At 35.1% G+C, this 22,139-nt stretch overlaps 2 protein-coding genes across 2 annotated transcripts; both read left to right on the top strand.

Moving 5' to 3' along the window:
- Window positions 1-72: 72 nt before the first annotated feature.
- Window positions 73-11,775, top strand: LOC117108723 (serine/threonine-protein phosphatase 4 regulatory subunit 2-B-like). Its single transcript, XM_033250847.1, has 6 exons — window positions 73-230; window positions 318-399; window positions 6,457-6,624; window positions 6,875-6,968; window positions 7,382-7,700; window positions 9,994-11,775. The coding sequence occupies exons 1-6, from the start codon at window positions 164-166 to the stop codon at window positions 10,245-10,247; spliced, it is 984 nt and encodes a 327-aa protein (XP_033106738.1). The 5' UTR covers window positions 73-163; the 3' UTR covers window positions 10,248-11,775.
- A 1,691-nt stretch (window positions 11,776-13,466) lies between these two features.
- LOC117108731 (protein SEC13 homolog) lies at window positions 13,467-21,653 on the top strand. Its single transcript, XM_033250854.1, has 9 exons — window positions 13,467-13,582; window positions 15,133-15,177; window positions 15,615-15,730; window positions 16,355-16,506; window positions 16,890-17,020; window positions 18,099-18,232; window positions 18,527-18,707; window positions 19,493-19,579; window positions 20,127-21,653. The coding sequence occupies exons 1-9, from the start codon at window positions 13,580-13,582 to the stop codon at window positions 20,223-20,225; spliced, it is 948 nt and encodes a 315-aa protein (XP_033106745.1). The 5' UTR covers window positions 13,467-13,579; the 3' UTR covers window positions 20,226-21,653.
- Window positions 21,654-22,139: the final 486 nt, after the last annotated feature.

Here is a 22,139-nt window from a genome sequence, read left to right as displayed (position 1 = left end):
AAACACTACAAAACAAAGACCCGGAGAAAATTTGTTGTTTTTTCATAGACAATTTTAGCAATTGCTACGCCCCCACTGCAATGAAAAGAAGAAGGGCGCCTCGTTCGCCCACTACACCACCACCGACGACAATCTACCTTCGCTTCGCCGCCATATTTTTTAGATGGAGAAGCGTAGAGAAATCGGCGGAATGGAATTGGACACCGAAACGATTTTAGACGCTTTAAATGGTAATGTTTATGTTTTTATTTGTGTGTTTTTATGGCTGTTAATGTTCTGCTTTTTATTATAAATTTGTTAATTTAATTTTATTCCAGATTTTGAACGTAAGCCGTCTCCAAACGTACCCCCTGTTCTCGAGAATCTCTTGATATGGATAGCGAAGACGGGAGATACCTTGTAAGTATATTGGTCTTCCTAGCCTAGCCTAGTCTTACTGTTATCCATAGTCCTACCTCGGGCTGGTATTTCACTGTGACATAATAGGTGATACATTGTTTGAAGGAAAGCAGGGGTGGCGTAAGGATTTGGCCGGGGGGGGGGGGGGGGGGGGGGGGGGGGGCGGCCGAGGTCCCCGACGAGGGGGTCGATGCCCCGACGAGGGGTCAGATGTCCCCACGAGGGGTCAGATGTCCCCGACGAAAGAAAGTGGGCGTGGTCGAGCTTCCATTAAAAGGTCTCGAAAGTGGTCCTGGCAGCAGAGCCCACGAAAATTTTGACAATTTAGCGGTTTCAAAGGCTTATTTAATCGATTTTATACTTCTACTACTACTAATATGTAGAAGATGCATATAATTTTTTTTCTCTCCGACAAATTGTGCTTTTTCTCCCCGATGGAGGGGGGGGGCTGGCCCCCCCCGCTGGCACCACCCCTGAAGAAAACGTCTGGTTTGTTTTATAGTTTATTTTAAGAACAGAGGTAGGGAATGTGACACAAGTTTTTTACACTCTCTCTGCCGCCTCCTATTTATCACAGTCTAGGGCCTAGGCTAGGCCTAGTAAGAGGACTCACTTTACTATTTAAGTAAAGGTAAGAGTAAAGCCACATTTACACTAGACACAATTACGACAACGACATATCGCATAGTTTGTATTCTAGATGCGCGCATCTGTATCGTGTCGTCGTGTCGTAATCGTGTGTAGTGTAAATGAGGCTTAAGACTGTTGTTAGTTTTTAAAGATGTTTAAAGACCCCCCCCCCCGAAAATGACATCCTTAAAAAAAATAATTTTGAAATGAAATTGCTCATTCTGCAGTAAGTACCTATTAATTTGAGCATAGGACTAGGCTAGTTATTGAATTTAAAAATTGTGTACCCTGATTTTTATATAACCAATCACTCTTTGCAAAAATTGATTTTTTGAGTTATTAATACAGTGTTAAGAGTAAAATAAGAGCTATAAAATGTAAAAAAAAAAATTATAACTCCGATATTTCCTTATGAAGTTACAACCATTTAAACATATAGCTGTTTAAAGAACAATATAGAGAAATCAGCCTTCAAAATTTATGATTTTGGGCATTTCCCATGCAGAAACTATAATAAAATCCTTAAAAATGTTGTTTTAACATTGAAAATGGAAAAAGTAACAGCGAACAATAATGTATAGATATAAAGGTTAGTTTAATGCAATAAAATAGATTTTTAACACTTTCCAACATGTTTTGGCCATTTTCTCTGAATCATGCTTTGGCTTGTCTGTGCCACATATTGGATAATGATGATAATAATGACATTGGACAATACATCTTTAAATTTAGTTGGTTGTTTGACAATACATGAATTTTTGTCATCGATGAAGCAGTTTTTTTTAGCTACCTGGGCCTCTATATAATATATAGTGTTATAGTGTCATTTTTACTAAGAAATGTCAATTTTGGGCACGGAGAAGTCAACGCTCCATGAGTGTTCCCTCTAAACGGATGCTAGCGTGCTACAAATGCTCGATATTATTACTACTTCCACATCATACACCACCACACGGAACCAAACAATACCACAGAGATGTGTTTAAATAATAATAATAATAATAATGATAATAATACACATTTTTAAAGCGCAAAGCAAACAAAAACTGGCTTGTCACCGGCGCTGGAAGATGCTAGAAAGAAGTTGAATTATTAAGAGGAAGGATTTAGGACTGGATTTAAATAATATAATATAGGCAGTGGCTATTCTTAAGCAGACTTAAACCAATTCTTAATTCCGATTGGATGTTTTTGTGTGAATTGGATTAGGGCAATTACATCAAATCAGAATTAGTAATTGATTTAAGACTAGTATACAGGGGCGGATCCACACTGTAAATTATTTTATATGCGTGGAGGATATCTCGAAAACAAAACACTTGCGCTGAAAATCGCTAGGAAAATAGGTGCGCAGAAACGAAAATACTGCTTATAATACACATTGGAAGTATATCATGGCTTTCACTGCTACATCAGCCTTGATTAGTGAAGTGTACCACCAGGTTCGTCGATGGATAATTAATAAATTATACTGCTCCAGATTAGGAATGTAATATAATGATTAGGGTAGATAATGGTACAAGTAGGCTAGGCCTACATCACACACTACAGCACCTCCGTCAACAATATATACAACAGGACATCAATGAAGTAGAGTAATGCATTTAAAACTAATTAATTATAATATTAAAGCGATTGTATTGGTTTTTTTATTTACCAAACATAAAACGGACTGACTGATGTCCAGCCTTGAACAGCTGTTACAAAATTAAGAACGCTGAAACCATTTCCGTTGGTTCTTTGCTCTAAAACTATTATCATTGGTTTAACAATATTCAAAAGAAGATGCCTGTTTTTATGGTGAAAACCCTCAAAAACATTTTGGAAGATATTCAGTAATCAGTCAATGAAAAGGCCTGTTTTTCCCTTTTGAGATATCGCAGGGGAACACCACAGACAGTACTATATGTGGCAAAGACAAGCCAAACCAGTCACTTGTCGCAATAATCAATTTTTAGCTATTAATTCAGGGTTAAACAGTAAAAATGAGAGCTATAAAATGGTAAAAGAATCATTAAAATGCGATAATTCCTTATGAAGTTACAAGCGTTTAAACCTGCACTGATAATGAAGAGGCACATACCAGTCCAATTACAGGATCACTACAGTTCAGTAGAAGTGGCGATTCACCTGTAAAAAATCAGCTATTGGAAAAAGCAAACAACATGAAGTCTTCCTACAGCATTAAGGTTAAAGCCCTTGCATATCAGCCCTTTGAACGGTCAAGCAATGCCACATCTGTATCTTATGACGTGTGCAATCCAAACCCTATTGGAAGATCACACTATGATAGTCGATGAAAGAAGGGTTTATCAAGTCCGAGCCGGTCTTACAAAATGGCTACAAGTAATTGCAGAACTCTGAATAGTCAAGCTTCTCGTGCAGAACTCAACAAACACATTAATAACTATGATATTAACGTTACCTGAAGAAAAAATTATTGACTTTTACAGTGATCTTGGAAACGCCATAATTGACATACCAGCACATAGAATGCTTCTCATTGGTGCCGACTTCAATGCAAAACGGTCCTCTCAATTCTCGTAACACACAGAGGAAAACAGAAATGAGATTTTATCCTAGAACGTAACCTCATTGCAGGGAATGTCTCATTCCAGAAATCAGGCTCCAAGTTATGGACATGAAGATCTCCAGAAGACGATCTATCTCAGATTGATTACTGCCTTTATAGGTGATGTCGAAACAGCATCCGAGACTGCCAGGCCCACACATCCTCCGATCCAATTGGAAGCGACCATAGAATTATCACTTCAACTGTCCAATTAAGTTTACATGATACCAAAATTTCCACTCATAAAAGACTGTTCTGGCGTGCAGTAACCAGTGATACTCAACTTGCTGCTCCTATTGATGATTCAATAAACAAGAAATTCTTACTACTCCCCAATGATTGTAAAACGTACACCAACTTCATTAACATTAGCAATAAAGTTGGAAATGAACTACCACCCAAACCGGCCCAAGCTCCAGGAACAGTTGACTGTGCTCTGGTGGTTGCAGCTCGCAGAGCAACCCCGCAGTACAAGAAATGTCCAAGCGAATCAGATAAACCTCTGCAGGACATTCAACAGATGTGAAGATGATCGTATAAACAACATTCTCTCTTCATTGTGCTAAACAATCAACAGAGACCAAGACTGCATGGAGGCTAATGAAAGAGCTGTCGGGAAAGAATACAAAATATACTGTTTTTGTTACCAGAGCAGATCGTCTTCAGACATGGAAAATTCTCTTCAAAAATCTTCTCAATGCCGATCCAGAACATCCCGTAGATGACACTCCCATTCAGAAGGTTTTTGAGACCCATCATGATGTAAAGTGTGACATAGTCTCCACAGACGAAATAGATACAGCACTAAAACAAATGAAGAATGGAAAGGCCCCTGGACTTGATGGTTTACAAATAGAATTCTGGAGGCTTCCCAATGTTAGAAAGAGTCTAAGGAGATTCTGCAACACCACATCCAACAGCATCAAACCAAAAGAGTGGGGCTTATCAGGTCTCGTTCCTATACTTAAAAAGGGCGACCTCCGAAACACTAACAATTACCATGGTATTTCACTGACACAAGTTGCATCGAAAATCTACAACCGTCTTTATTGAACCGTATACGCCCTGTTATTGATAAGGTGCTTTGACCAAACGAGAATGTCTTCCGTCGAGAGGTCGACAGCAGCTCACTTACTGGCACTCCAAAGAATTGTCAAGGAACTCCAGAATTTCAACAAGGAAACAGTAATTGTGTTTATCGAGTTTTCAAAAGCCTTCGACTCCATCAACCGAAGCAGAATGTTTCAGATACTGGAATCCTATGGTCTTCCTACAAAGATTATATCTGCCATCAAAACCATGTATGAAGAAACATCTGCACTAGTGATTACACCCGAAGGCAACACCGAAACATTCAAAGTCGACACAAGGTGACCCTCTTGCACCATTTCTTTTTATCGTCTGTCTAGACTTGCACTCAGAATGGCTATACAAAGCAATCACGGATTCACACTTAGATTACGCCGATAAAATTGCGCTACTTGACTACTCATCCCACCAGGCTCAACAACTACTACTACGAGTTGAATCAGAGTGCCAAAAAATCGGTCTGTTCCTCAATGCATCTAAAACCAGGTTTATGCATCTCAACCCATCTGAATATGGACCACTATTCTCAATCGACAACACACCTGTTGAAAGAGTTCACGATTTCAATTTCTTTGGCGGATATATTAAGACTTAATATGACCTGAGAATTAGGATTGGTCAAGTCTGGGGAGCCATCCATTCATTAAAAAAGGTCTGGCATGCACCAATTAAAAAGTCAACCATAACAAGACTTTACGTTTGAGCTCATTTCTACTATGAGAGATAAAGTAAACAGGAGGCAGAACTTTGTGAACGCTTCAGCAGTTCTGTAGGGAAGAACTAACCAAACATACAGCTGTTCAAAATTTCGGGCATTTCTGGGGCAGAAGCCATCACCAAATCGTTAAAAATTGTTGTTTAAAAATTGAAAATAGGGCTATAGCTATAATAAAGGTTAGTTTAGTACAATAAAATATATTTCAAAATTTTGAATTCCAGCATGTTTTGGTCATTGTCTCTGAAACACAATTTACTTGCTACTTGCAAGATTGTGGTGGGTCTGTTGGAAAGCTAAAAGCTTATATGACCCTTCAGTACAATTTAATATTTTGCTTCCAATTTTTATGTTGTGGGGTAAATGCAAATGATGAAAAGTGCAAAATTTCGAGATTAGAGTAAAACTATGTGATAAGAAGGATTATGAAAATGAAATGACGTTATTGCAAATTAAAATGAAAACTTATAAATAAGAGAAAATAAATTTACAGTCAAGAGATTTCCAATGGTTATTTAAAAGAGATTTAAAAAGATTGACAGAAGAAGTTTGAACCACCTCAGATTGAAGACTACAGTATTCCAAGAATTGACCACTCTACAGCTATAAGAATACTTCCTTTATTTCAAGCCTAGCCATCTTTTTAAACAATTTGAATCTGTCAACTCTAGTCTCTTGGTAGTCAGAAAATGAAAAGAAAGTGCTGAAATTGATAATATCAAAACTGTTAATGATTCTAAAATTTGGATCATATCTGATCTCAGGCGTCTGTATTCCAGTGTGGGAAAAGCTAGATACAGCAATCTGTTTGGATAATCCAAATGTCTTATTTCATGTAATATCTTAGTGGCTCTTCCCAGAACAAAGTTTTGCGACAAGTGACTTGTCCTTGGTTTGTCTTTGCCACATATATCTTCAAAAAGGTATTTGCTGCATCTTTTTTTTTTCCTTTTTATTTATGATATTCTGTATATTATTGTTCATTTAGAATTCACATAGTTTTTTTTTGTAAGTTAAGCGCAATGCCGTTTCTGTATGTTTATTATTTTAGATATCCATGGAAAAAACTTAAACCTTTATTTATCTGTAAGCTGGAGAACGTCATACAGGAATATGTAACGGTTAATGCCGAGGAGGTCCTGCTGGCGCCAAATGTTGAAAATGTGGATTTTGATGACATGCGTCAGCGCCTTGTAAAAGCCATAAACACCTTTTCCTAGTAAGTACTTAATGAAACTACCTCTATTTTTAATATCCATTAAACTGGGGCATTTAGTTTTCTTGATTCAAGATTAAATAAAATTCAGTTACAGTATAAGGGTACTGTAGGTTGTAGATGCATTAAATACGCCGCTCATAACACTACGCAGTACATTGCTGCTTGCACTGCGGCATTACTTGGAATACTCCGAACCAATCATTTATAACTATATATAAGATTATGGATTAATTTTGTTTTTCTTAAACAGCGCACCTTTTACAATCCAACGACTCTGCGAGCTGGTAACAGACCCAAAGAGGTACTACAAACGCAGTGATAAGTTCATGAGAGGAATTGAAAAGGTAAACAAAAAATAGCTATATTAAACATTGTTCCAATATTAAATACTAACTAAATAATCTACCATACAATATTTATATATTTTTAATTTTATGTGTGAATATTTTGTAGTTGTATGTTTATTTTCTTTTATATGTAGTGTTCAAACTGTAACTTTGTGGTTAAGATGTTTATCTTACAATTTATTGGCGCAATTTCCATTAAAAACCATGGGTTCGTTCTTCTTTAAACTAAAAACATCTCCTACTGTGAGCCTTAAATTTAAAAAAAATATATAAATAAAATTCTACCCACCATCTTTATACCACATCATTTGTTATCCCATGTAAATACTTTGTATTTTATTGGTTTTCAAGCATTGCCATTATTTAGGAAGTACAGTACATATTAATCTGCCATTATCATTTATTTTCAGAACATAATGGTCGTAAGCACTGTTTCGCCTAATGGGAAGAGACAGACAAAAACCAGTGATTTTGAGAAACCGACTGTCATGATGAATGGTATTGACACTGACTGTAAAAACCATTACCATGACAGCTTAAATGATGTTGCAGAACAGACCGACATCGAAAAAAGTGAAAATGTTTCTAAAACAAACTCAAACAATTTAACTGAGTCTACACTGTCTGTAGATAGTAACACAGAACAAAAGACTAATGTAGTGTCACAAGAGAGTTCAAGTCCAGACAGCTGTAGTGAAGATCACATTGAGCAAGTATCTACGCAACAGGGTACGTATTTTCAGCTCCAGTGAGGAGCTCTAGAAACACTTGGTTGATTGATTAATAGATCTTTTTTAGATCTACTGCCTCTATTATACTGCCCTCATGAGGCTGATTGATTAATAGATCTTTTTTAGCTCTGCTGCCTCTATTATACTGCCCTCATAAAGAGCTCTAGAAACACTTGGCTGATTGATTAATAGTTGATTAATTAATTATACTGCCCTCATTGGAGCTTTTGAGATTACAAGAACTTGTTGAAACATGATAGTAGTATGCTACTCTTCCGGGTCATTAGCTTGCGCAGCATTGCAATTCAGAGGCTCAATGTTAAGGTCAGGTTTTTTTTTTAACTCTGACCTTATGTGTCTTGGGCAAGACACTCCACCTGCTGCTGTTTTCCACCCATGAATATAAATGGGTACTTGGTTAGGCTCGCAATGCTAATGCAATGATTACTAGCTTTAATAAAAAATGTTATGTTTGTGTAACCCAACCGACCGTAAACATTTGGCCGGCCCTAGACATTTTTATTAAAAAGTTCACAATACAAGTTTACAAACATAAAGAAAAATTGCAAAAATAACTGGAAATACATATTCTCTAAAAAAACGTAGCTTAACAATATGCAACCAGCACACTGTATGCTGTTGTTTCATAGCAGTGGGTTTTTTGAATTATCAATAATAATAATAATAATGAAAATAATAATAATAATAATAGTGTAGTTTCATAAAGCCGTATCCATCAAATTAAGATGCGCTTGATGTGTGGACTATGAACTCAATCACTGACTTTCTTTGCCCCTAAGGGTCCCTTCGTGTCTTTGCTGCCCAGTAACCCAGTACCAGCAACTCTTTTTGTTTACCACAGGAGTTGTCTGTTCCAGTACACCGGGCTATACCCCTACTCGTCTCGAATGATGTACTGGGTACTTTATAGTGCACATGAGCCATTGTATACACTGGGCCTACAGTTTATAGTCCTTATCCGAGAAGAATTGTTCTACCCCCGGAACCATAGGCGAGCGTGCTGTTCGAACCCTGCTAACCGCCCAGCCATTCGACTTGCCAGGAGATCCCTAAATCTTAACAGATGTTGAGCAGGATGGTCATTCGAGTTGATCCCTCTCTATGGAACCAGAAACATTTATATCTATATTATTATTAACTTCTCTTCCTTCAAAAACATTTAATATTAAATAATAAAATAATGGTGATCTTCAATGTAATTAGTTAGGGCGAGACACTTTTTAACCTTGTTTAGCGAACCCGTTGCCGCCAATGATGATGATTTCAAATAAATATATGATTTTATTTTTGGCCAATAAGCGCACCCGCCGCCACAAAAAAATGGAAATTTCAGAAAAAATATAACTTTTTCTATATTTTTATTACGTAACGCACGTTGCTGTGTTGAAATCGCCAAAAGTAAGATATGTATATATCCTAATTATATAAATTTTATTCATTTAACCATTCCATTCATTACTACTTCTGTTCTGTCTGCATTTTTTTGGCTAGACCATTCGCTAAATAAAAAACAAAACTTTATTTTTATTTTTTTTCGCCCTCCTGATGATCTTAAGTCAATAAGTTTGCAAAACATGGTACAGACAAAGTCTCGCCTACAGTATCGCCTACTGTAGGCTAGGAATACAGTAATAAGCTTGACTGGGTGAGTGACATTTTACGGCCATTTGCTGATTATTGTGGGGAAAAAAAAATCTACCTACTTACCCGATTTTTTGAGGCTTGTTACGTCAACATAACATTTTTTTAGGCCTTGCTATTTAATTCTCACTCGTGGGAGCTGAGTATGTATTGCATAGGTGACCCAAGTAATAATATAAATGCATAGAGGCCTACAGTAGTTGGCTATGTAAAAACTGGTATATATGTATTTGACCCTTTCTTTCAGATCCCCTGTCAGGCTGGATGGCAAATTTCTAGAGCCACCTATTGTACTTAAGCAAGACGGTTATGTCTCCACCCAGAAGGGTAATTGTGTAACTGTTAGCTATTAACTAAATCATTATGACAAAGTTACACAAAAGAGGAACATTGTGTATTATGATAGATTGTGTGTCTGTTTCCAGGGGTAATTCAAGTGCATAAAGATTAAATATATCCCCATAAATGTGTAGCCTTCACAAATTGTTATTGATCAAACATAATGGTCTAAAGAGCTCTACATACATGTAAGGTAATAACTTGACATCTTTCCCCATTAAAGTATTATCAGTGTGATTGAGCTTGTTAAATGTGTGTAAATTTTTTTATTATTATTATTGACCTCACAGGTACTCAGGAAATATCAAGTACAGAAGTTGAAAATACAAAACCCGCAAATGAGGAAGAATTAACAAAAAAAACGTCTGAACAAAAATTATCAGAACCTGAATCAACAACATTACCTCCTGAATCAAATAATGATGATCCTGCTGACTCTGGCGAATCGGGCAACTCCAATGAAACTCCAGAGACCTCATTAGAAGCAGCCTGTGAATCTGAGACCAAAGATCCAATACAAGACAATGAAATGGACCAAAGCTGAGGTTAGGCTTTGAATTGGTGTGAAAACTGAAAGACACCCTGCCAGGAAATATGAAGGTGTAATTTTTGGGAGGATTTGGTCTGTTGGTGAGGAGTAGATACATTTCAGGGAATTTTAAACTTCAAGACTTGAGCAAGCAAAAATACATAGGAATTTACCATCTTGGTGTGAAATATTTTTGTAGCCTGAAAGTGCTAGCTTGATACACTGTGGACTATGTATCATGTTGTGTTTGTACAGTGGACAGTATTTAAAAAAATGTGATTTAAAATGCGCATTCTCATATGAAATTCATGCCGTCTTCATATGATTGCCTACTGATTTCTAATTTCTTGAATTCACAAAAAAACAGATTGTGAAGTACATAGTATTTTGTGAAGATGCAATAATTCCAGCCTGCAATGCTATGAATAGCTTAACTTGTAATATTTGCTGCTTCTGATTGGACATCAACATTCACATATTGTACACTGATGAACTGAGAACTGCTTGTTTTAAGAGCAACTCAAGATAAGCTCAATGGAATTTGTTGAGTATTTTGAGAAGGATGCAAAGACTTGACTTTGTAATTTTTTTTTTTAATGATGATGATGATTTAGGAATTGTGCTGTTTAAAAAATATATGTAACAATATTAAACAAATGCAACAGTCTCCTGAACTAACTGCCACAGATTATGGTTACATTAATTTCTTACTAGTGCTACAATTCCATTCCCTGATACAAGAAATATTCTTGCTGATGTATCAACCTTTTTTAACTTAAGTTCTGCATTTTTTCATCCATCATTATGGTTGTGTTTATTGTCCTCAATATATATCCATGTCAATGTCATGTCCTGCTTGAAATATCTTATCAAAATACAGTAATTGTTTTGTTAGTTTACAAAATACAGTACTTGAATGCCTGTGAATTAATGAATACATGTAGAACTCCTGCAAATTAATAATAAAGATTCTTGACAGTTGGCACAATAAACAAAATATATTTAATTGATAATAATGTTTTCAAAAAACCTGTGTGTAACTGCCAAAATAATCTTTTAATGTCATTTGTTGTCATTACAAAATTTACCTGTAGCTACAGGTAGTTGTCTGTTGTTATAGTTAAACTTGCCTAAGTCAACTTTGCCTCTAAAGTCAATCTTATTTTACATGCCAAATTGTTGTGTTTTCCATTAATTAACTATCTGTAAGTCAAATTTTATCCAAGTCAAAACAGTTTTTCAGTGCCAGTTTGGAGTCGACTTAGGCAATTTTAACTGTGTTTCATCCATGTTATTGCTTTTTGGATCGTAGATTTAATGTACCGTATTGTTACTTGTTATCTATTATCTGGCAACTTGCTTCTTGCTGCCGGATATTCAGAAAGGACTTTGCAATGAAGTTATTTCTTGTTTCATTTCAACCTTCTTCACCTGTGCGTGTAGGTTATGTAAATATACTCGTGTGTTTTAGAAATCACTTAATGTGAATGTAAAGAACAGAAATTGAATGAAATAAAATTCCTGGTCTGAGGACAGAAATTACTATGGCTTGCATTGTGTTTTAGTTGAGGTTGTGTTGCAGTAAATATAAATTGCTAATAATAATACATTATAATTCTTTATTGGTTCTCATTCGAAATCGGAAATTAGTGCAGCACCACCCAACTTAACTACCACGTATAACGGACACATACGGATACAAGCATTGTCCTAAACCCGCATAATTGTGAGGGTTATTCAAGGAGCCAAACAATCGGACTCCAAATTTAAAACCCAACGCTGGCTGGGTTTGAACCGGCATCTTCAGCACAAGAAGTAGGAACAATACCTCTCAGCCAACCGCTCAGCATGAATGAACAGTAGCAGAGATGATCTCGCTAAGGTCATGTTCCTTTGCCAGAATGATATGTTGCTGAAATGATTTTTGGCAAAAGCAACCCTATTCCAATGCTGTGTTGAACTGTTTTCTAAAACTGTCATTCCACCACTGAGGTAATAGCCATTATCTGCCTCTATTTTTGGTATCTCTTTTCCATTGGAACTTGTATGAAAACATTTCTTTTAGAAGCAGATTTAGGTGAAAAAAAACAACGTACCGACCCAAATTTTACGAAAATCATGGTCGGCATTTTATTTATTTTTTATTTTTTTATTTATTTTTTTTTAACTACAAGGAACAATATTTTTTTTTTCATGAGCTAATTAATAAGGCTGAAATAGCCTTGGACTAGGCTTGGAGGCTAAGGCCTAGCCAATTTTGGTGGATGGTACGCGATGCAAATCCAAAATTGTTGTATTATTTTGTGTATTTTATACTTTTTAAGCATAAACACATTTTTGGTTTAAAAAAAAAAAAGTTTTTCTACCTACCTACCCATTTTTTGGATTTTCCCAAAACGTGGCCAACGCAAAAATTTATTTTTTTTGACCTTATCAAAAACTGGAGTGACAGTGACGTATCTAGAAGTCCTAAATTTGGGAGGGGGGCTTGATGATCAGTTAAGGGGCACTAATTCGCAAAATATGGTGATTTTTAACTACTTGACCGTGATTTTTTTTTGGGGAGGGGCGACTGCGGGGTGGAGGGTGGCATGATTATTTTTTGGGGGAATGTACCCCCACGCCCTCCCCTAGATATGCCACTGTGGAGTGTTATAGATAGTATATACATAATATATGAGCAGTGGGATAGAATATTTTCGTAAGTTTGTGAACAGTGTAGAGCGTAATTAACGTGCAAGCCTGATGCATGACTGGAATGTTTTCTTGAGTCAAAAATAACATTCAGTGTGTTAATTAATGGAAATCTTTGTCCTCTTGACACGATTCTGTTCTCAAGGTTTTCAAAATTACTAAAAAAAAATTAATATTTCTAGATTAAGAACGTAATTTTTTAAGGATAATTTTCTATATAATAATAAACACTAGATACTGAATTATAAACATTGAATTATAAAAGTCAAATGGATAAATGTTTTAAAATTTGCATCAAATTTGATCATCAAATAGTATATTTATTGAAAATATTATTAACCTGGTTTATTTCAATTTTATATTTTGATATTTATTTATGTATTATTATACTATCTATTGATCTTCGAATTTATAGACTAATGCTAACAATATGTTGTTTTAGAATCAATTTAATTTAATTTCAATATTTTCTCAAAATTTACTAAAGTCTGTCTTGCAAGTCTAACATGCTTTACTGAAATCTCAAGTATTGGGGGCGGTATATTTGATGGGGAAGTGACACGCGTACGAAGCTTACGTTGTTCTCACCACGAAGCCGGGTGGCTTTTGAAGTTTTTCTCTTGAATTAAAACATATAGGCCTAGTCAGTAATCATGGTAAGCGGTTTTCTTTTATTTTCATATCATTCATCATAAATTTAGTTTGTATGCAGTCTTTAAAAACATACCACCACTGAATCAGTTCAGTAGCTTTATCTGAATTTGGCTAGGCCCAAGCTGCTGCTGGCCTGAGGTCGGACGAAGGCCGACTTCACTTAGCCCGCCTAGAGCGATTGAAATAGGTTTTAGCCCCCATGGATAGTGTCCAGTAAGTAGGCCTAGGCCTAAGTAGTCTAGGCCCTATACAAGAAAATTATAATGTAATTTTTTTTTATATTCTATCTACAGTATTCTTAAATACTTTATTTACAATAATATCCCAGAAAATATTTCAGCTGAGCCTAACTCCCAAGTACTGCTGCTGGTCGCTTGTTGACCAGCTGAGAATGAGAATATTGTGAGGCAGTTCTGAACTTAATCAAATTTTGTTATTATTAGACTAGGCGTAGGCCCTACTGTATATTATTCTATAAAATGTCAACAAATATCTTCAAATCTATTATTAAAGTTAAACATCTGGTGATCCATATGAAAATTTTGAATATATACAGTAGTATTACTATTATTATTCATATTAGAATTTAAGCAGCTGTCATTTATGATGTGAATTATATAATAATTATGGTTTCCGGTGCTTTCATTTTTGTCTGCAATTTAATTACTTTACTTCACTAAATTTTTTTAAATTGTATTTCAATGATTGGATTTTTTTTTTTACCATATAGATATTTTTGGTAGAATTTATAATTTTATTTTTACTTGTGTTCTATAATTTAAATGAATTTTATAATCAACAATTTTGATTACTGTAGGCCCCTGGGGACACACAGCAGTCGTAGTTTGGTACCTACCATTTCCAGTACGTTGGGTGACAATTGCCTACATTGCAAATAGTATGCAGCATTCTTTTTGCTCATGTTCTTTTATAACACACCAACAGCTTAATGACCCATTCAAAGGAGGGGGGGAGGCCATTAAATCAAAGTGTTGAACACCCAAAGATACAAGCAGTGTCTGCTCTAGGATATAATTCTGGGGAGTGGGGCTAAGATGTCTGACTAGGGGAACTAAGTATTTATTTGTGTAACTTTAGTGCGCAGCATTATCTGAGAGCCGAAGGCCCGAGCACGGGGGTGAGTATGAGAGGGGGTGTCCCCTCCTCCCAAAACAAGATTTTTTTTTTAATTGGGACTTCTAAATGGCTAGAAATGGCTGGAATGGGAAAACTAGGCCTATTTTTTTTTTCTTTTGGTCCGACTACTCGACGAGCTTTGGCCAATGCGAACCGATTGGGGGTTTAAGCCTCTGAAATTAGCTTTAGACTGGGTGGAAAACTTCAAGGCTGGGTGGCCAAGCTCACCATAACTACATCCCTAAGTACAACATTGGTAGGTCTCAAACTTAATTCATCTCCACCAAAATCCAATCCATTATGCCTCTGTCCTATGACCCTTTTACAGTGTCTTTCAATATTGTAGAATTTAATTTCTTATGTACTTATCATCATGCACTGACTATTACAATACACATATTTTCTCTATTTCCAGGTCTCTGTTATAAATACTGTTGATACTGCACATGAAGATATGATTGTAAGTAGTAAACTGATGCATGTAATTCGTTTATACAGTAGCTCTGATCATCACACATCATTTTTGTGTGACCTATGATTTGTCCATATATGGGCATGATATGACATCATGTCCATATATGAGAAAGTCATAGATATTCGTCACATGGTTAAATTTTGTTTGTGCCTATCATCAAATCACTTTAAGCCCTGTCCCCAACTATCAAATTTTATTTAAGAGAAAGATGGAACATGCCTAAATATGGTCATGATGACATCACATCATAACCATATATAGGCACATCATGACTAAATATGGGCATACAACAGGTTTTTGATAGTGTGTACACAGCTAATGCTCATCATCATCCTTTTTATAGGCCTAATTATTATAATTTAATTTCTTGTACTTTCTAAATTTTCATGATTGGATAACAATTATATTTCCCCTCCACTCAGCATGATGCACAGATGGATTATTATGGGGTGCGTCTTGCCACCTGTTCCTCAGACAGATCAGTCAAAATATTTGATGTTGTCAATGGTCAACAAACATTAGTTGCAGATTTGAGGGGGTATGTATTTTTTGCTATTGATTTTTTTCACTTCAAAATTTCATAACATTTGTTTTCAAGCAACATACTGTGCATTATGAAGATAATATTTGTATTAGATCAATTTTACAGTAGTATTCTTGGGATATTAGCCCCTTTATTTTGCCATTTTTTTACAAGTTTTTTCTTTAATATTGGTTATTTTCCTGCTCTATAATTTTACTTTTTATTAATGTATCTCTGTTATTAAGGTGAATGAATAATGTAAAAGTTTGAGTACCTATTTTGTTACTTATTGAATTATATTTTTTATTCAGTTTTTTGAAGACAAAAGTTATGTTGTGACAGTAGAGATAAAATGTGGAGAAAAACAAGTGACTATTGTATAGTGCTGTATCAAATCGATTGCTATTGTCATTGTTATTTTTGTATGTATATATTATGTTAACAAGTTGTTTCTTATTCCAGAACCATTTTAAACATATGTTATCCTAGTAAAAAAAAAAGTTATAAATAAAAAAAAATAAAAAAATTATAAAAATCAAAAAAGTTAGAAATTTTTAATATCTGTATTATTATTAAATATTACCTATATATTTTTGATGATGTTATTAATTTTATTATTATTATTGTTCTTATTTATAGTCATGAAGGCCCAGTATGGCAGGTTGCATGGGCACATCCAATGTTTGGCAACATCCTGGCATCTTGTTCATATGATAAAAAAGTATTGATTTGGAGAGATTGTAATGGCCAATGGGAGAAAATATATGAACATGGGGATCATGACTCATCAGGTAAGATGTCTACATGACCTTTAACCCTATAGTAGGCCTAATTATTAAAAAATCTAAGAAATTGCAAAAACTTTGCTTCTTTGGTCTTAAACAAACTTTGTTATAAGAACTCTTTGCATAGAAGTGATGTTTTTCCCTACCTGACGTGTTATCGTGCTAAAAAAAGATTAAATCTAAAAACTCCTGATAACTAGCCTGGTGTCATAACCACTAGGCCACCGAGCTTGTGCTAAGTGACTAGTGTTGAATCCTCTTGGCATGCTTCTAGGTGACTCTGTTACAAAATGAAATCCTACTGTAAATCTTACCATCATATTTATACTGTATTATAAATGTACTTATAAACCATTTTTGCATCCGTAACATGTTTTTTTTTTTTATAGTGAATTCAGTACAGTGGGCTCCCAGGGAATTTGGTCTAGTACTAGCCTGTGGGTCATCTGATGGTTCAGTGTCCATTTTAAGCTACAGCGAAGGCCAGTGGTCATCAGAAAAAATCAAGGAAGCTCATTCGGTAAGCAAACCAAGCACATGTGGACATTTTTATTGGTCAAATTATAATTTCTTCACTTCTGCTATTTGATCATTATACTGTAGAACCCATCCTTTAGTTCACCCCTATTAAGGGGACACTTTTCAACCAAAAAACAAGGGAAAGTATCTTTAATAGTACGGCCAACCCCTATTCAGGGAACACCCGTATTAAGGGGAAACTTTTTGCTCCCGAAGGTGTCCCCGTAGTAGGGGTTCTACTGTATTGTATTAGTTACAGTGTGTTGATATATTGTGCGTTTATAGTGCTCTGTTTTATTTAATTTTTTGGCTCAGAGCCAAGGATATTCTAATAGTAAACTTAATCACTTTACTAAGTGGCAATCTTTTCACAAGACAAACATATAAACAAGATACTCAACATAGACTAAGTCTCATTATGAGGGGTTAAGGAGTTGTTTTGGTCATGAGAACAAATCCTGTTGACATGCACACACCACAAAGCTATTCAACTCCACGATTGCACCTGAAATTTTTTCAAAAATAGAGAGGGAGGTGTTTGTGAGTGGCGATTATCAGTTATTAGAGTTAAAATATTGTGTTGTTCATAGCCTATTTCAAGTATCATTAAATAGAAAGTAGTTGTTTAGTAGCTTCAATGATAAAAAAAAACATCAAGATATTAAGGCACTGTGACATTTATCCAAAGTAGAATTTATCTGAAATAAGCACTGTGGCTCTCATTCTTTCTGAAGTTTTCTATCTTTGTTTTTCTTGTCAACCCACCTATATATTTTATTTTTCTGTTAATTTACCTTTCGTGAATAAACAAAACTTTAAACTTAAATATGTGCGTGTGCTAATTAGAGAAATATTCATGGTTGGTGTGTTGCTTATTCAACAAATGCACTTACTGGTATTGGGTCTTTTGTACTTTATTATCATTTGCTTACACCATGATACATCCATCATAATTTTAGAATGGATGGTTTGTATTTATATTTGTTTATTGCTGCATTGTCATTTGACTTCTTGTAATTAAGTATACATGTCATAGCTAATAAATTTTGTATATTGGTGTCCATTTTTTTTTGTTTCAGATTGGTTGCAATGCCGTTAGTTGGGCACCAGCAGTAGTTCCAGGGTCATTGATTGAACCCCCATCAACACAAAGACCAAACATAGCTAAGAGAATAGTGACAGGAGGATGTGATAACATGGTCAAGATTTGGAAGTTAGACATAGTTTGTTTTTTGTTTTCTTGTTAAGTTTAATTGATGGAAGCTTACAATGTGGAGAATAAGAATATGTATTCATTTTTTGGTCACGAATGCTGGTTTTTGGATGACAAGCCTCAATTATAATAAGTAGATGATTTTAATATTACCCCTCTATAGTATATTATTTATATATCCAGTAGAGCAGTGCTACCCATAAATGTTTTGATAATAAATTTTGACGTGGATTATTCCCTGTGTTATTTCACTTATTAAAGTGTGAAATGTTAACTTGTGATATTTCTTTTCAGAGAAGATAATGGTAAATGGGCGGAGGAGCACAAACTAGAAGCCCACAGTGATTGGGTTCGAGACGTTGCCTGGTGCCCGTCTATAGGTCTTCCACAGAGCACCATCGCTAGTTGTTCACAAGATGGTCGTGTAATAATCTGGACCTGTGATGGCAGTACAGGCAACACATGGAACCCAAAGGTACATGTTTTCTTCATACAGTATTAAACATCTCCAAATTACGAACCTCCCATTTACTAACTCTCGATTTTACGAACCCAATTTGCGGCAATGACGTCATTATGAACAATCGTTTTTAACTACAAAAACACTTGAAAGTTATTTAAAAGTCTTCAGAAATAATATAAAATGTTACATCAGCTAAGAGAGAAAACATTCAAACCAATAAAGTGATATAAAACTAAGTTCAAAGCAAAAAATAATCGTTATCACCTGAGGTATATAATATTTGAGCTGTGCGTGCTTGTTCAGGCATACTGTATAGTAAATCTCACTTTTTGATCACTGGGAGCACTATTCGCATGGATTCGCAATCTTTATGAAATGAATAATAGCACTCGTTTTGGCCTTTATATAGTCATGTTTTCATTCAGAAATCACATCAAATGAATACTTCACAGTGAGCACAGGTAATTTTGGCTTCTGAGTAGTATTTTGTTGTTGCAGAAAACAGTAAAATCCAGTCATATTTGGTGAAAAAATGTTGCTCCAATGGCAAGGCTTAGGGCTACCTAGCCCTGTCTGTAATTTTTAGCATAGGCCACACTGACTTGCTGAAAATTCAAACTATCTGAATTACAAATTTTCTCATTTACAAACTTTGTTCGGACAAAGGTGTACGTAATTAGTAGATGTTACTGTACAGTACTCTTGACTTTGCCCTTCGTTCTATATTTTATGTAGTAAATTATTATACAGTATAATGAATTTTCATAGCATTTATGTTGCTTTTTTTTTCATTGTAGATTTTGAATAAATTTAATGATGTCGTTTGGCATGTTAGCTGGTCGGTGACTGGAAATATTTTAGCTGTGTCTGGTGGAGATAATAAGGTTAGAATTTTTTATTAGATCATCATAAAATAGTGGGATATTTGAACCAAAGGTTTAGCTATTCATGGTGAATTTAATTATTATATACCTTTTAATCCTACTTGTTTAGCTGTAATCGGTTGAGTGTTTAAAGAACCTCAAATAGGTCATCCTGGACTTTAAGGGTTGTCCTGGGCTTTGATGTTTGTGGTTGTTTGTTTCTGTTTTAACGTTTTAATTTTTATGGACATTTGGATTTTATTGTAAGATTGAAAATGGGAGTTTTATATATATACTTTTGAGCTAAATTTGCGAAGAGTAGCCAACCTTTTATACATGTTAAAATAGTAATTGAATAAAAGAAATGGTATAATTTTGAAGTCTTTGTGTGGTTCTTTCTCTTTTTTATATAACCCATCTGGTTTTCATTAGGTATTTGTTCTCAAGAACCTTTTAAAATCCATTAAAATCTGTTGATAACTCTGAATCCGTATGGAATCACTGTAAAAAAAAAATCTGGCGCTCAAAGTTGTTAATATATGAATTTTTTCTTGTACGTTTTCTTCAGGTTAGTTTATGGAAGGAGTCATTAGAAGGGCAGTGGGAATGTGTTAGTGACGTGAGTAAAGGAGAAGGAGTGATCGAAGGACAACAACAAACACAATAAAAACAGCTACACAACTCACACCAGCAATCTGAGAACAAGCAAGTAAATACCTCATAATGGTAGGAGAGTTGCTGAGGTCAGAAAGCTGAGACTAAGAATTGTGGAATAACCAATTATCTTGGTTACAACTTATACCCCATGCAGACTAGCATTGCATTACGATCTGTTTGTAGCAATTGCAACACCCAATTGCAAAGTAAAATCATTTGTGAAAGCTCACCAATTGCGATTGGGTGGTACAATCTTTATTACTCCCAATTACCACAGAATCCGATCGCAGCAAATCACAACAAATTTCACAGGCACTATTTGGCTGAGGTCAGTCAACATAGGCCTACCATTGGAGGCCTAGGCCCTAGAATGTAAAGTTTTTTTTTGTGTTGGTCTAAATGCGTTCGTTGATTGTGATGGGGAGTAATCAGTTTTGGATTACCACCGATTACATCGCAACCGAGTGTAGTCTGAATATGGTATTAGACCTTTGGTGGCAGTTGTTCACTCCTTATTTTACAGTGGGTTTGACCTTTTCCTATGAATATGTTTTAACTTTTGAGACTACACTGAAACTTGCTTTTCCCCCAATAAGGTTTGATCTTTACTACAGTAGGTTTAACCTCTATTTTTACTAAGGAATTATCTAATACAGTATTTTACTTGGCTTTGGCCTTGCTTATTGCCCATCAACATTATATGATCTTGAATAGACTTGGCTTTGCTCTTTTTCTAAGAATAGTATTTTTGTCTTTCTCAAGTCACTCAACTTAAGGCTTATCTGGCCTTGGAATTTACATAATGCCTAGGATTTCATCTTTAAAAAACTTATTCTATTTGTATTTATTCCAATTGTTTAAGGAAAATTAATTTGACTTTCAACCTGAAAGGCCCATTTGTATGATTAATTTAAAAGATTTAAATAGTAAAGACTAATATTCAACGTAAGCGAATATATTTATAGTGAGAAAAAGAGGGAAGGAATATAGCAACCTTACAGATTAACTTACCCATCGAATAGTTATGTAAAAATCATTGATAATGTTAACACGTACAATAGATTGTACAATCTGGGAAATAAATAAAAAGTAAAAGAATTGCATAACATCAGAGAAGATTCCTACCAAATAATAATTTGATTATTGTATGATGGTTATTGTATGATGGTTACCTGAGTTTCATAAAAAGGACCAGTTTGTAATACTGTAGTACCCTAAATATATCGATATGTTTGAGTATACCAGAAGTAACAGAGAGAGATGTTTTTGTTCATTATGAGTGTAATATTGTCTTATGCATGCCATATTGTTAAGACTGATTCCCATTATGTGTTTTGTAATAAATATCAATAGTGGTAGCTATAGCGTGCCGCCATGTTTTCAAATCTCCCAAGAATTCTGCTCTTATTGTAAATAAAATGTTATGGATACCATGGTACATGCCTGAGACTATGCTAGTTAATTTCGTGTTCAAGGACTTTATAATATTCATCACTAGAATAATGAACATTGCTAATCATTTTGAAGAAAATCCGTACAGACAAAATTTGAGGAGCACTGAACAGTTTTCCTTTCTCATACATCAGGGGTCCTAAGTTGAAGAAGCCGTTTCCAGGAGATCTGTTTACAGTGTCGAATTCATAGGAGGTGGCCAAGCTGGCCCGGCAAACTTTTCAAAATTTAAAAAAAATTGAGAAAAAAAGAAAGTTCTCAAATTTTGAGTATAAATGTGCCATTTCCGGCAAGCTAGAGTTGCCATAATCACAATTTTTTTAACCTCAGTCCCAACCATGGTGGGGCTGAAGTAGTATAGACTCTCCATCTGTGAAAGTCCCTCTCTGGGCCCCCTCTATTTCAAATTCCTGGATCTGCCACTAGTTTATATGATATTTCTTAACACATCTAACTTTATTTTGCTGTACAT

The sequence above is a fragment of the Anneissia japonica genome, unplaced genomic scaffold (assembly GCF_011630105.1).
Source record: "Anneissia japonica isolate Jap-2015-1 unplaced genomic scaffold, ASM1163010v1 scaffold128_len593404_cov183, whole genome shotgun sequence".
In the NCBI taxonomy this organism is placed as follows: domain Eukaryota; kingdom Metazoa; phylum Echinodermata; class Crinoidea; order Comatulida; family Comatulidae; genus Anneissia; species Anneissia japonica.
This window is presented reverse-complemented; position numbering and strand designations above follow the sequence as displayed.